The following is a 14,245-nucleotide window of genomic DNA, read 5'->3' on the forward strand; positions in this document are numbered from 1 at the left end:
AGTAATATAGAACATACACAACCTGTAACAGATGACAAAGTAAATTCGGTTAAAATAAGTGAAGCATCTGTTGAGGAAAGTAGTGAAGCAAATAAATCTGGACTGGTGTTATCTAACTCATCCTCTGATGTTGTTAATTCAAGATTCTATGATGGTTTGTCTGATGTTGAAACAAAAACACTGAAAAAGAGTTCTGGACATGCTTTACATCAGCATATTGTTGATGTCCATATAAACAACTCGGGACATAGTTCAGGGACAGATGAGCATGATTGTAAAACATTAGAGGGTGCTAAAAATGTTGATTACAGGGTAAGAAAAGATAGTGAAAATATTGGTGAGTCTATTAAAGAAGACAATGTAAGTCCTGAAGTTCCACATGGATTAAGAGATTCTTCAAATGTTTTGACTGAACTAAAAGAGGATTATTCTGTTAAAGATCTGTCTATTGAAAACAAAAATAGCCAAGATAAAAATGTTGTGATTGAAAACTGTGATGACAGAAAAGAAAATATTGATCCAAATAAAACATTCTTAGATGCAAATAAGTATGAGTCAGAGATTGAAACTGAGGATGAATCTATTACCATAGCAACCATGGAACCTTGTATAAACTGTCTTGAATTGGCAGGTAGCCAGCTTGACCGTAGAACAACTGTAAGATGCAGTCATTGTATTGCTAAATTTAACAAACAAAAAATGTTTGGTGATTATGGTAATGATCAAGAAGTTATAAACTTTGAAGGAAAGTTAAGAGAAAGGTATGTTTTATATTTAATTTAAACATTTTTTTTTGAAGAAGGGAAAGATTAAAAGTCTAATTTAGATAATCAATTAGCTTCCTCAGGACCCTTTGGTTTACATGTTTTTTCTTTTAAAAATATGCTAGCCTGAAAATGACCTCTAGGCTCTTTAAAAGAAACGTCAAACAACTGCAGACTTGTAAACAGACTTCATAATCATCATTAGCCAGCAAGCTTTCATTGTAGACATTTTTTGTAACTTAAAAAAGATCCAATAATTGTCATGAAATGCCTAAGTTTTATGATAATAAAGTGTGTTTCATCAAATTTAAATCTATGTATTGAATAGTTGAAAATAAGTGGAGCTGTAGCTTAGTGGTTAAAGTGTTTGCCTCTCGATTAGGGATCATGGGTTCGAGCCCTTACCGGGTTACAACCATGTTTCTTCAAATGACACCAGTACTGGTTGGTTCCAGTGGACTCACAAGTGATAAATATAAGTTACAAGAACTTGTTTTGCAATTGAGCTTAAATAAACATGTTTAAACCAAGTCAAAAATATCCTTTTCAAGAATATTAGTTTTTTTTTTTTATTACACTAGGTATGAATCTGGCACTGAGACAGAAGGACAAGCTGATGTGTTTGAGATTGGTCAAGCTTCAAGTATAGTGTCATCATTTAGCAGTGATGTGTCTACAGACAGCACTATCTCGCGGTACTGGACACACGAGATGGATGGACTAAATGATGTCACATTATATGTTCAGTGTCATTCTGATATCTCACTGTTGTTGCTGATGGAAAACCCAGAACAATATGAGGAGAGTCTCTTTCATTCTTTGGTAATTATAACTTTCTTTAACTTCATTGGCTCCAGGAACGATGGTTAGGAAACTACCCGCCTATATGACTGAAATACTGTTGGAAAAAGGCGTAAAATGAAACAAACAAACAAACAAACAAAATAACTTCATTGGTATACTTAGTACTTCTTACATTCATTTCTACTTCTGTTTTTCCTTGGTAACTTTTACTTCTTTCATTTTTATGCCCCCACAAAATGGGAGCATATAGCGTTGCACTTGTCCGTCCGTCTGTCCGTCCGTACGTCTGTCCGAGCAAACATTTCATATTTATGAGCTTCATTCCGTAGTTAAATAAAGAACAAAAGCTCATAAAATTCAAATTAAGAGCTATTTTTTTGATTTTATGAGCTGATTTTGCTTATGGACTTTTGTCCAGGTGTAGTTTATGAGCTGACCTCTTAAATATCAAAAGTTGGTACGTCCGTACATCCCGAAATCTTGTGAACGCAACTCCTCTCAAACCGAATGGCAGATTTTGCTTAAACTTCCCGGGATGAACAACCTTAATATGTAGATGGTAGTAAAGGAAGGAATTTTTGCTGCGACCAAATTTAATAGAATTATGGCCCTTTGTTGATTTTTTCACTATATACTATGTAGAAATTTTGTGAATGCAACTCCTCTTAAACCGGATGGCAGATTTTGCTTAAACTTCCAGGGATGAACAACCTTAATGTGTAAATGGTAGTAAAGGAAGGAATTTTGCTGCGACCAAATTTAACAGAATTATGGCCCTTTGTTAATTTTTTCACTATATACCATATAGAAATTTTGTGAACGCAACTCCTTTTAAACCGGATGGCAGAATTTGCTTTAACTTCCAGGGATGAACAACCTTAATGTGTAGATGGTAGTAAAGGAAGGAATTTTTGCTGCGACCAAATTTAACAGAATTATGGCCCTTTGTTGATTTTTCACGTTATACCATATTTATGTTGTCAGTGGGGGCATCCGTGTCCTTTGGACACAGTTCTAGTTCATCTCAACTTCTGTCATTCCTTGGTAACTATTTCTTCTTTCATTTATTGGTAACTTTTATTTCTTGCATTCCTTAGTAACTTTTACCTCTGTTATTCATTGGTAACTATTACTTCTTTCATTCATTGGTATAATTATTAGCTCAAAACTACTTCTTTCATTCTTCTGTGGTAACTATATCTTCTTTTATTCTATTAAGGTAACTATTACTTTTTTCATTTATTGGTAAATTCTACTTCTTTTATTCATTGGTAAATACTAGTATTACTTCTTTCTTTGGTATGAACGACTTCTTTCATTCTTTGGTCAATACTACTTCTTTCATTTTTTTGGTCAATACTACTTCTTTTATTCTTAATCTTTGGTCAGTACTTCATTCTTTGATCAGTACTACTTCTTTCATTCTTTGTCAATACTACTTTTTCACTACTTCTTTAATTTTTTTATTTCTGTTAGAAATATTTCTTTTAACATTAGTATATACATAAATTTTAGCAGATGAATTTGATGTATTTCTTTCAGTGGAAGGGTTCACTAGCATACCTGGCTGACCTTGACTTCTATATCAAGGAGTGTTTGGAGAGTCCTGATAGTGATGACAGTAAAGAATCGTACCGATATCTCAAGTATGACACATTTGCTGCAGATCTTAGAGGTTGGTTTATTCTAACATCTCTTACAGATAATAAGTTGAGCTTCCCTGGCCATGTAATTAAGGTTTCTGACTTCAAAACAAAACAAAACCTCTCAGTACTGTGAGTTTGAATCCTGCTGTATGTAACTAGTACTTCTTTCATTCATTGGTAACTATTACTTCTTTCATTCATAGGTAACTATTACATATTTCATTTGTTGGTATATACTACCTCTTTTATTCATTTGTATACATGTATATTATTAGTTACTAGTATAAGATTTTTCACATATTATATGGCCCTATATAAACGTTGTTTTTTTAAAAATATAACCCAAGTCGCTAGACAACCATTTATATATTGTCATATAACCTGACAGGAATATTTATAAAAGAATTTATAATACTGCAAACTTCCTTTTTTTGAGAAAAAAGTGTGATTTCTTAGAAAATTGACAGCAGTGTATATAAAACTATATAAACGTCACGATTATCCAATGAAAAGAGATGTTACAAATGTGCAGTATTATAATATCTCTTTCATTCTTTGGTCAGAACTATTTCTTTCATTCTTAGATGGTAACTAAACCTTCTTTCATGGATCAAGCTACAGTACAATTTACTTATGCAGACAAAGTTTTTTTATTGTTGCTGAAAGGTGTCCCTATAGAGACGTTAAATTTATCATGAAGTCTTACTTAAGTTCATTACATACGTTCATCATGGTTAGGGCTTAAGACTACACAATTATAGAGTCAATTCAATTGTTATTCAAACAGGCACAGTTGAAGACCCTGGTACAGACAGGAAAAACAACAACCTTCATCACATGTTGGCATCACTTCACACAGAATTTCAGCAAGAAGAATGCCTGTCTGATGTTATTCTTAGGTATGATTTGATTTAAACATACTTTATTTCACTTTGTTTCTCTTTCTCTACACATTTATAACAATATATTATCATAATATTAATAGAAAAGCAGCAAAAGTCCTAGGTATGAATTATTCAACATTTTGTTGTAAGCTGCATGGATAAGTAAATAGAATTGAGTTTGTGGATCTACATATTGTGTATATTACAACATTTAAATTGTAATGACAAGCAAGTAAAGCAAAAAAAACATTTACATGTATTATGAAAAAATCAAAATATTACCTAATGTTTTAATGAATTTTTACTTTATATTTCTTACGTTATCTTCTTGTGTGCGTCTTTATCACATTAAGGTGTTACTGATTACTGATAAATTTTGGCCACACATAGGTATCAATATACATTTGTAAATTAATCACATTTTTTTGCCAAAACTTTGTGTCTGAGTAAGAAAAGCTAAAATTTTTAGCCTCGTTTGTGTGCTGAAATAAGAAAAACACAAATATTGAGTCATACTTTGGTATTTTTGTAAAAAAATTACTTTACATCAAATTTGTGTTTTGAAGTCTGTAAATGTTGACTCTTTTTAATGTAATGTAATATTATTATAGGATTTAACTCAATATAGGATTGGAGCAGTACCTCTAGACGCTTGCAGAAATCATGATCACAAAATAGACAAATATTGTTTTTTTACATTTTTCATTCATTATCATACATGAATCGGTGTGAAAAAATGAATTAGACCTATTAAAGTTCATTCCGTTGGGTAAAAAGGCAAGATTGTAACATTTTATCATTCAAGCGGCTTGTCCAGTATGTACCGGAATATGGTATTTAGTGTGGTGCTCCAATCCTTTTTTTAGTGTCACTCAGAATTATTATATAGTTATTTATATGTTACAGGTCACATTTCAACAGTTGCTATGGTCACTCCAATCAAGTTGAAGAAACATACTTCCAGTCAGATATTCACCAGAAACTCACATCCGGTTTTCCAATACCCAAAGATCCGGTCTTTAACTTAGATACGGTTGCTAGGCAACAACTAGCAAAAGATAAACATCTTTCTTTCCTATAAACACAGAGATAGAGTAAGGAAATTTTGGTTTGAAATTCTTCATAAAGTAAAAACTATACTTTATAAAAAAATAAAAACCATATTGGTTAACATGGAAGTGCAAACAAATGATTTAAGATTTTGAAAATCTTACTGTGACTTAATGTATATCAACCAAAGTGATTGGCCCTAACTCTTAAAAAGGGTTGTGTTCAATTTGGCAAGATTGTGTATGTAAGTGATTCAAAATATTATAAGAAACTACCTTTGATAAAAGTGCTTTGATCATATAATGAATTTAGTTGATTACTATTTGAAGTCAATAAAGAAACAAAGTTTGATGCTGGCTTTATTAAAATGGTGTTCCTTGACATGGTGCTATCTTCTTCCTTGTTGTCGCAAAATGATAGATGATTTTTTAAACAAATTAGATCTGTTCAGTTTCTTAATGAATGATAAACGTTGCAGTGATATTTTAATAGTAACCTAAGGTAACTTTCTGCACAATTGCTATAGAAACCTTGCACAACACAATATTATTGTTGTGGAAACCGCAATCAACTCTAGTATTGTTATGGAAACCTCAAGCAACTCTATAGTATTGTTATGAACACCTCAAGCAACTCTATAGTATTGTTATGGAAACCTCAAGCAACTCTATAGTATTGTTATTGAAACCTCAATCAACTCAATATTATTGTTATGGAAACCTCAATTAACTCAATAATATTGAAACCTCAAGCAACTCAATATAATTGTTATGGAAACCTCAAGCAACTCTATATTATTGTTATGGAAACCTCAGGCAACTCAATATTATTGTTATGGAAACCTCAAGCAACTCTATATTATTGTTATGGAAACCTCAAGCAACTAAATGAATATTGGAGGTTTTTGAATTGAATGCTTATTGTACACTTTGGATTGTTTTAATAAAAAGTTTGGTTTTATTAATTGATGCCACTTTTAAAATTGGGCTTATTTGATAATGAAGCTAATTTAAATGGGGTTTTATTTGAAAATAAGAGGTTCAGATAAATATTGTAGTAGTTTTTCTGTGTGCAATATTTTATCACTTGATATAGAAAACTGGTATGCAATGTATATTGTATAGTTTAATTTCTAAAAATGTACCGAGATATAAATTTTATTTATTCCCGTTATTTTTTGTTTATTTATTCTGATAAAATGTAGGACATTTTATCTTTTGAAAAACAATGTTGCTTGTATTTTTATATTTATTACATTTTAGGCTTTCTTAAAATTGTTATGTAGATGTGATTGATGCAAAATATTTATAAAATAAAAGAACAGAATGATGTGTTTTTACATTTTTTCCCCATTCAATTTTTGTTTAGCTTGACTTTTTTCAAAGAAAGATTTTGAGCTATTACTACAGCCAGATTGTCGCTGTTGCTTTTCAGAAACTATAACAATGACCATTATTTTTTTAATTTCTAAATGGATTGCCTTAATACTTGGTCCAAACAATCTAATTGATAAGACCTCAGGTGGACCAGACTAAGCTTAGCCTTGTATAATAAATGACATTCACCTTCAATATTAAATGTTTGAATTTTGCTGGATTTTTGCTGTAATTGACTATAACTTTGATATTTATAAATGGATTGTCTTCATACTTAAGCACAAATACAATGACAATGTCTTAAAGAAGATTAAACTCTTTAGCTATTATTGGCAGTAAATTTTTAATTAATGAATGAGTTTTCTTCATGCTAGTGTGCAATAATTATTATAACAAGACATTAAGAGAATTCAGTTGTATTTGACCATGATCTCACACTATACATCAAATTAATGAGTTTTGCCATAATTTTTTAAATTATGAATTTGATTTTGTACTTTGACAAAAGAGCACTTATAACAAAACTGTCATGGTAACTAATTCATATATGACCTTGATCTACTGTCAAGGTCAAATATTTAATAAAGCTTAGACTGTCGTAACTTATTTTTATTTATTTATGGATTTGATTTATACGTAGACAGTGGCGTCCGTGGCCGAGTGGTTAAGGTCATTACTTCAAACCACTTGCCCCTCACCGCTGTGGGTTCGCATCCCCACAGGGACTTTGGATTCTTTCATGTGAGGAAGCTATCCAGCTAGCTTACGGAACGTCTTTGGTTCTACTCGTGTGCCCGTTTGTGCCTGAAATAATGCACGGATGGAAACCTGAGGTCTTCCTCCACAACTAAAGCTGGAGCGCCGCCATATGACCTATACTGTGTCGGTGTGACGTAAAACCTAATCAAACAAACAATATACTTGGACAGAAGGACCTTTTTAATAACCTTTATATGGCATTGGCCATCAAGGTCAAATTTTTTTAATTTGTTTAAATTGTCAGTTATTAATGTAAAGATTGATTCATACTTTGACAAAAAAACAACACATATGACAAAACGGACAGTTTAAACTATTCTGATATGACCTTAACCTTCATTTGACCTTGACTGCCAGTTTATTTTTTTTTTATTCACTTAAATTGTCATAACATTGTTATCTATTTACAGATTTGATTCACATTTGGGCAAAAGAACACATATGACAAAACCAACATGTTGAATTATTCTGACATGACTGACCTTTAATTGACCTTTACCATCAAGGTCAAATAATTGAAATTTGCCAAAATTATCATAACTTTGTTATTTACATGTGGATTTTTATGTTCTTGGACAAAAGAACACTTATAATAAAACTTACATGATTATTGATTCAAATGTGACCTTGACCTTTGAATGACCTTGGTGTTTTTATGTTCTTGGACAAAAGAACACTTATAATAAAACTTACATGATTATTGATTCAAATGTGACCTTGACCTTTGAATGACCTTGATGTTCTGATGTTTAAGGTCAAATATAGAATTTTAATTTTTTTTTTACAAGAATTATATTTTCTAGTAGTAGATCTACTCTTTACTACAATATTCTTCCTCTGGTGTGTTTGAATTTAGAATAGTACCCCAATAGGTGGCGGGTCTTGTTCTAGATTGACATTGTAGTACCTGTAAATCTAAATGGCTAATCAGATCAACATGAATATCCCTTTTACCCAGATTTCTGACCAAAATTGACAAACCACTTTATACTTGCCTAGGACTTATATGGGCATCCATTCTTAAATAAATATTCACAGGTTCAATCAGTGAGCCATACACCTAGATTTTTTAATAATCGTGGACCATACTCAGTTTATACTTTTCTGCATTTCAATTGTGGAAAATATATAGTGGTGTACTGCCTTGATTTGTACGGCACAGTACCTGACGGTACGGGACTTATCCAAATTCATGTAAACAAACAAGATGGAGTCGAACGGAACTGAAAAAGTTTCATATGCTGTTATAAACAATATTCCAGCTGATTATCACTCTTGTGATTTAAGGAACTATTTCTCACAATTTATTGAGTCGAAAGGCTTTGAATGTTTTCATTTTAGACACAGGCCTGAACAGAAATTAATCCCAGAAGGGGTTCAAATTGATGAAAGTTCTGAAACGGCAGAGAAACGTTCAACTTTATGTTGTGTAGTGAGAATAAAGCAGAAAAATCTTACACATTTCATCAAGTTGTACAATAGAAAACATTGGATAGACAGCAAAGGAGAAGTAATGTCACAAGTGTGTTATATATCTAAAGTGAAAAGTCCAGATGACACGGGTAAGTCTAAATTCTTTCAAACAGTTTAAAAGTAAGATAAGGACTGTGAAGTTAAAGAAAAATAAAGCACGGCAGGTTTGTATCTACCGTGAGACGTGCTCAATCTGGCTTACAGTCATATTGAACATGAGCCCAGACAAGGTGACAACATCTAAGGACAAGGCGTTTCAATGAAAAATGGCCCTGGGGAAGAATGGGTATATTTGTAATGATTTTGAGTCATTTCAGCTTCAAAACATTTTGGCCCAAATAACCCAAGATATTTCGGCCCGTTCGTTTTGGTACTTTACCAAATCGGCCCCATTCAGAAAAAGTCTATCCTCTATGTTAAACTGGAATATTAACAGCAATTTGATAAATTAATGATTCAGTTTGATCAGACATTTCTGTCTGTTTTATTAACAATTCCATTTTTTAACACTTAAAACCGGATTTTGATAATCACATTTAATATCCAGCAAATAATTTATCTAATTCAATTGAATATATAATGAAATTATTCCAACAATTATGTGCACACTTGATTTTCTTAGTTTTAATTTATCTATAGCAATTTAACATTTCTAATTTGGTTTAGTTTAGTAGATCAAGTTTCATTGGTTTTCCAATTTTACCGAACAAGGAAAATAGATTTAACAGACTGTCTTGAAACAGGCTGAGCGTGGACTATTTTGACATTTAGGAAATTATTGCACGTTTATTTAGATAAGAGAGACTTTGTTTTGAACTTTTCGCTTTTTTAAGCAAACTGGGCAGAATGGAGAGAGACAGAGTGACTATTTCACCTAAGTTGCCTAGAAACGTGATCCCTGGACTAGTAATCAAAGAACTTTAAATTCTGAATGAATATCTCTATTAACAATATCTCTATTAACATCTCAAAAGATTTAAACCAAACTTTCATAGAATGATTTTCATCAAGTGCCCATACAATATTTTGCTTAGATTCTGTGATTTTATACACTTACTTACCTGCAGAATCATGTCTGTAATATGACACTTTTGTGTTTTTGCATATTTTTTCCATATATTGTAATATTGGCATAAAAACTGGTTAGTGACAATTTTTTGTCAAATTCATTTTGTTAAAACTTAAGTTTTTGTATATTAATATGATTTTAACATAATGTTCTTGTCTGTATGTTGATTATTATACTTTGTATTGTATATAAATTATAATTCTTAAACTGTATTTCTTTAAAGATGCAGTTAAAGTGTTAAAGACAAGAGGCGAAGCAAAACAGATCCCTCCTGATCGAGAAAATTTTACAGAAACAGACCTTATAAACCTTCCAGAGTTACGCCCTCCTGACATAATGCCGAATGGTAATGTTGGTACCCCAACCATGATTTTCATGGATTACATTAAACAGTGCCGACTACCTCCTCGTATCATTAAAAAGCTTGGACTCAGTTTTCCTAAGACAAGAACATCCAAACAATATGGAAGTGTTCCGTTTGATTATGGAGGTGGCATTTCTGAGCCTTTTGAAAGTAACAGCATCGATCTTGAGCCAGTTTTGACAGCTTCAGGTCGTGAAATAGTGCCTGAAACAATATCATGTGATACATGTGATAGTGTTGAAAATACCGAGACCAATACTAACCTCAACCATTTAGAAGGCAGTAACAGTGAAAACAGTGGTGCTAATGTGTCAGAAAATAGTTATAAAAAGGATGGTGTTAAAAAGAAGTCTTGGAGAGATGCTGAAGCTAAGAAAAGAATGAAGTTGAATATTGAAGAGAAAATCATTGGACAGGATGATGATTCTGAGGAGGTAGGAAAAGTTTTTAAGGTTACTGTTTAGTGATTTACATGTCCTTATTGACAAAACAAAACAAAGAACATTTTATTTCAAAGTATTACTATCTAAGCATGGAAATATGATTAATTATTTTTAGAAATTTATACATTTAGGATGAATGATTAGTTACGCAAATTTTTGAGAAACAAAAAAAAGAACCCAAATGTTGATGATATTAAGAAAAAGAACCTTAATGTTGTTTAAAGAAAAATGAACCCATAGGTTGATCATATTAATATTTGCTCATAGACAGTTTTGTTTATTTAGGACAATGACTCATGTGAGGAGTGGGAGAGACACGAGGCCTTGTATGATGACCCCGCTAACCAGGAGAGGAACAAAGAACGGCTATATGAGGAGGAGATCGAACTGAAATGGGAAAAAGGAGGCAGCGGTCTTGTTTTTTACACGGATGCACAGTACTGGCAAGCTCAAGAAGGAGGTAAGAGTGATGATTTATTTACATGTATATCACATTGAAAGATCATATGATAGATTATTGATTTTCTTTTCCTCAGAGTGTGATACTTGTCTTTATGTAAAATTCTGACATAGGTTTTATCAGCTTTTGTGTAAATCAATGATAGTTGAATAAATAAAAGAAATAAAAGAAAATACATACAACAGTTAATCTCATATGTATGTAATATAGACAAAATATGTCTTTTTTACCAGTGATTCAGGCAACATGGTTGATTTTAACAAGTAATCTAGATAACTTAGTTTGATTTACTAAGTATTATGTAGACCTATGACCTTATTGAATTGAACTAGTGGATTTCGTACAAGCAATACAGTCAGAGTTTCATGGTATGATGCAAGTACCTACTGTTACAGGATCATTCTGATATTAACATCTCGATAAAAAAGTTAAATGAATAAATTCAGAATGAACATGATCATTTATGTACATGTAGATTTTGATGAGCAGACAGCAGACGACTGGGATGTTGATATGAGTGCTTATTACGAGGAGGGAGCTGGTGACATGGATGCGCGAGATTTTCTCAAAATGAGGCAGGAAAAACATAGACGGGAAGGTATTGAAGCTACAGACAGATTTACTGCTGGTAAGTCATTAAACTCTTACAAGATTACAGTCATATTTGTCAAGCAAATTTAGGATTGTTATATGAAGATGATGTAGTCAACATCACTAACTTTGTGTCATCACTAATTTATTTTAAGGCATATTTTCATGTGGCAGGTGTTTACATTGGTCAAAATTGACCTATTTAAATCATACATCGAAACAACTAAGTTTTCAGGCACCTGCTTGCAACAAATGTAAGTTTTAACAATGTTTTCTACGGATATATATATGAATATTTCAAAGTTGTTGTAAAATTGTATTATCTAATTATTTCACCTGACTAATTATTACATATTTTATTCAAATACATTTAGGCATAGCAGTGAAAAAGGAGAGACCAAGGTATCCTAAGGATGAAGAAACAAAGATAGGAAAGTTTGAGGCACATACCAAAGGCGTTGGTCGTAAGATATTAGAAGAGCAAGGCTGGAGCGAAGGTCAGGGACTAGGTTCAACCATAACGGGTATTGCAGATGCCCTAGATAACGAGGGACAAAACCCAAGAGATAGGAGAGGGTTTGGGTAAGTTTAACAACATCTTGTTACCTCAATACATGTAATTGTTAAGCTTAAATTAGCAATTAATTAAGGGTTAAACATTTTATGTAGCAACAGTAAATTGTGTGTACCAGGATACGTAAAAAGCTCTCCTGTTTAAGAAGTTTGGTGCAAAAAATGTCAACAATAATCAGTATTTATTTATTGCAAAATTGATATTATTAAGATATTTTTTTCTGTAATAATTCAGACTTGTAAATTTGATTTTTATACTGAAATTCCTTATTGAATTATAAGGTATTCAGTTTTAAGTTTCCTTTCATTGACTTCTTTCCTTAAGAGGCTTGTTGTTAGTGTTTTCAATGGTCAAGGACATAGATTAAATTAATTTTTATACTGTTTTGTCATTGTTAAGTAATGTTTTAATCTGTGCCAATACAGAATCGAGAAGGAAGTATCTGTCAATGTTGCCATTATGCTTGTTGTGTAATTAGAATGGTATATTTACATGTATACTCTCTAATTCTCAGGTACCATGGTGAAAAGTTGAACAGAAATGTTGGAAGAGCTCAGAGGAAAGTAATTATATCAACAGTTTATGACAACCCAGAAGAGACTGACCCCCATGAACCCCTCAAAAGAAGGCATGAACCCTATCATCTCAAATATAGAGACGAGGTCAAATTTTCTAAAGCAGAGACATTACATTTAACTAAAGATAAAGATGGCATTGTAAAATAAAATTTGATAAAAAAAGAATTGAGATTTTGTTGTTTCTCAGCTCAACTTGGCACAAGGTGACCATAGTTTATCAATGAAACAGATGTTTATTAATCAGAGCATACCAGATTAACGAGTATAATGTCACTAATGATTGTAGCATAAATATAATACTTGTATTTAAAGCACATTAATGCATATGAATCATAGCATATCAATACAACAGAATGTTGATGAATCGTAGCATATCAATACAACAATGTTTAGGGCTTGTAGGATATCAATACAAAAGAATCTTTATGAATCGTAACATATCAATACAACTGAATGTATATGAATTGTAGCATATCAATACAACATAATGTAAATGAATTGTAGGATGTTAATACAAAAGAATGTTAATGAATCATGGCACATCAATACAACAGAATGTTTATGAATCCTTGCATATTAATTATGTTTATGAAACAGAGCATATCAATTCAACAGAATGTATATGAATTGTAGTTTATCAATACCACAGAATGTTTATGAATCATATAAATACAACAGAGTATTTATGAATCGTGGCACATCAATACAACAAAATGTTGATGAATCGTAGCATATCAATACAACACAGTGTTTATGAATTTTAGCATGTTAATACAACAGAATGTTTATGGATCTTATAATACAACAGAATATGTTTTGAATCATAGCATATCAATTCAACGAAATGTTTATGAATTGTAGCATATCAATACAGCAGAAATGTTTATGAATCATAGGATATTGATACAAAAAATGTTTATGAATCATAGCATATAAAAACCACAACATGTTATGAATTGTAGCCTATTAAACAGCTGAATGCCTTTGAATCAAAACATTCCAATACCATAGAATGTTTATGAATTGTAGCATATTGATACAACAGAATGTTTATGAATCATATAAGTACAACAGAATGTTTATGAATCAAAACATATCAATACAACAGAATGTATATGAATTATAGGATGTTAATACAAAAAATGTTTATGAATCATAGCATATAAAAACCACAGAATGTTTATGAATTGTAGCATATTAATACAACATAATGTTTATGAATCATATTAAGTACAACAGAATGTTTATGAATCAAAACATATCAATACAACAGAATGTATATGAATTGTAGCATATAAATACATCAGAATGTTTATGAATCATATTAGTACAACAGAATGTTTATGAATCAAAACATATACTGGTCAGGGACCATCAACCGGACACTTTTTGAACATTTTTCTATACAAA

The 14,245-nt window shown here is 31.5% G+C and overlaps 2 protein-coding genes across 2 annotated transcripts in view; both read left to right on the forward strand.

Moving 5' to 3' along the window:
- The window catches only part of LOC132728272 (uncharacterized), a 19,574-nt gene extending 13,095 nt beyond the window's left edge, over positions 1 to 6,479 (forward strand). The window contains exons 9-13 of the mRNA XM_060713889.1: positions 1 to 761; positions 1,346 to 1,586; positions 3,111 to 3,243; positions 4,002 to 4,113; positions 5,005 to 6,479. The exon at positions 1 to 761 is cut by the window's left edge and continues 1,058 nt beyond it. Of these exons, the coding sequence (XP_060569872.1) occupies positions 1 to 761; positions 1,346 to 1,586; positions 3,111 to 3,243; positions 4,002 to 4,113; positions 5,005 to 5,179 (1,422 nt within the window). The 3' untranslated portion in view covers positions 5,180 to 6,479. The remainder of the gene's footprint in view (positions 762 to 1,345; positions 1,587 to 3,110; positions 3,244 to 4,001; positions 4,114 to 5,004) is intronic.
- A 1,980-nt stretch (positions 6,480 to 8,459) lies between these two features.
- Positions 8,460 to 12,990, forward strand: LOC132728278 (G patch domain-containing protein 3-like). The gene is made up of 6 exons (XM_060713894.1): positions 8,460 to 8,845; positions 10,049 to 10,623; positions 10,918 to 11,092; positions 11,568 to 11,720; positions 12,058 to 12,265; positions 12,772 to 12,990. The coding sequence occupies exons 1-6, from the start codon at positions 8,491 to 8,493 to the stop codon at positions 12,980 to 12,982; spliced, it is 1,677 nt and encodes a 558-aa protein (XP_060569877.1). The 5' UTR covers positions 8,460 to 8,490; the 3' UTR covers positions 12,983 to 12,990.
- The last annotated feature ends 1,255 nt before the right edge of the window (positions 12,991 to 14,245 follow it).

This window comes from Ruditapes philippinarum, unplaced genomic scaffold (assembly GCF_026571515.1).
Source record: "Ruditapes philippinarum isolate M1 unplaced genomic scaffold, ASM2657151v2 ctg693_1_1_1_1, whole genome shotgun sequence".
Taxonomy (NCBI): domain Eukaryota; kingdom Metazoa; phylum Mollusca; class Bivalvia; order Venerida; family Veneridae; genus Ruditapes; species Ruditapes philippinarum.

What these genes read in the sequence shown, in the direction of transcription:
- LOC132728278 (XM_060713894.1), top strand. Translation starts at nt 8,491, where the DNA reads ATGGAGTCGAACGGAACTGAAAAAGTTTCATATGCTGTTATAAACAAT. An exon ending in GAAAAGTCCAGATGACACGG is followed by an intron (nt 8,846 to 10,048) that starts GTAAGTCTAAAT and finishes ATTTCTTTAAAG; the next exon opens with ATGCAGTTAAAGTGTTAAAG. An exon ending in AGAGATAGGAGAGGGTTTGG is followed by an intron (nt 12,266 to 12,771) that starts GTAAGTTTAACA and finishes TCTAATTCTCAG; the next exon opens with GTACCATGGTGAAAAGTTGA.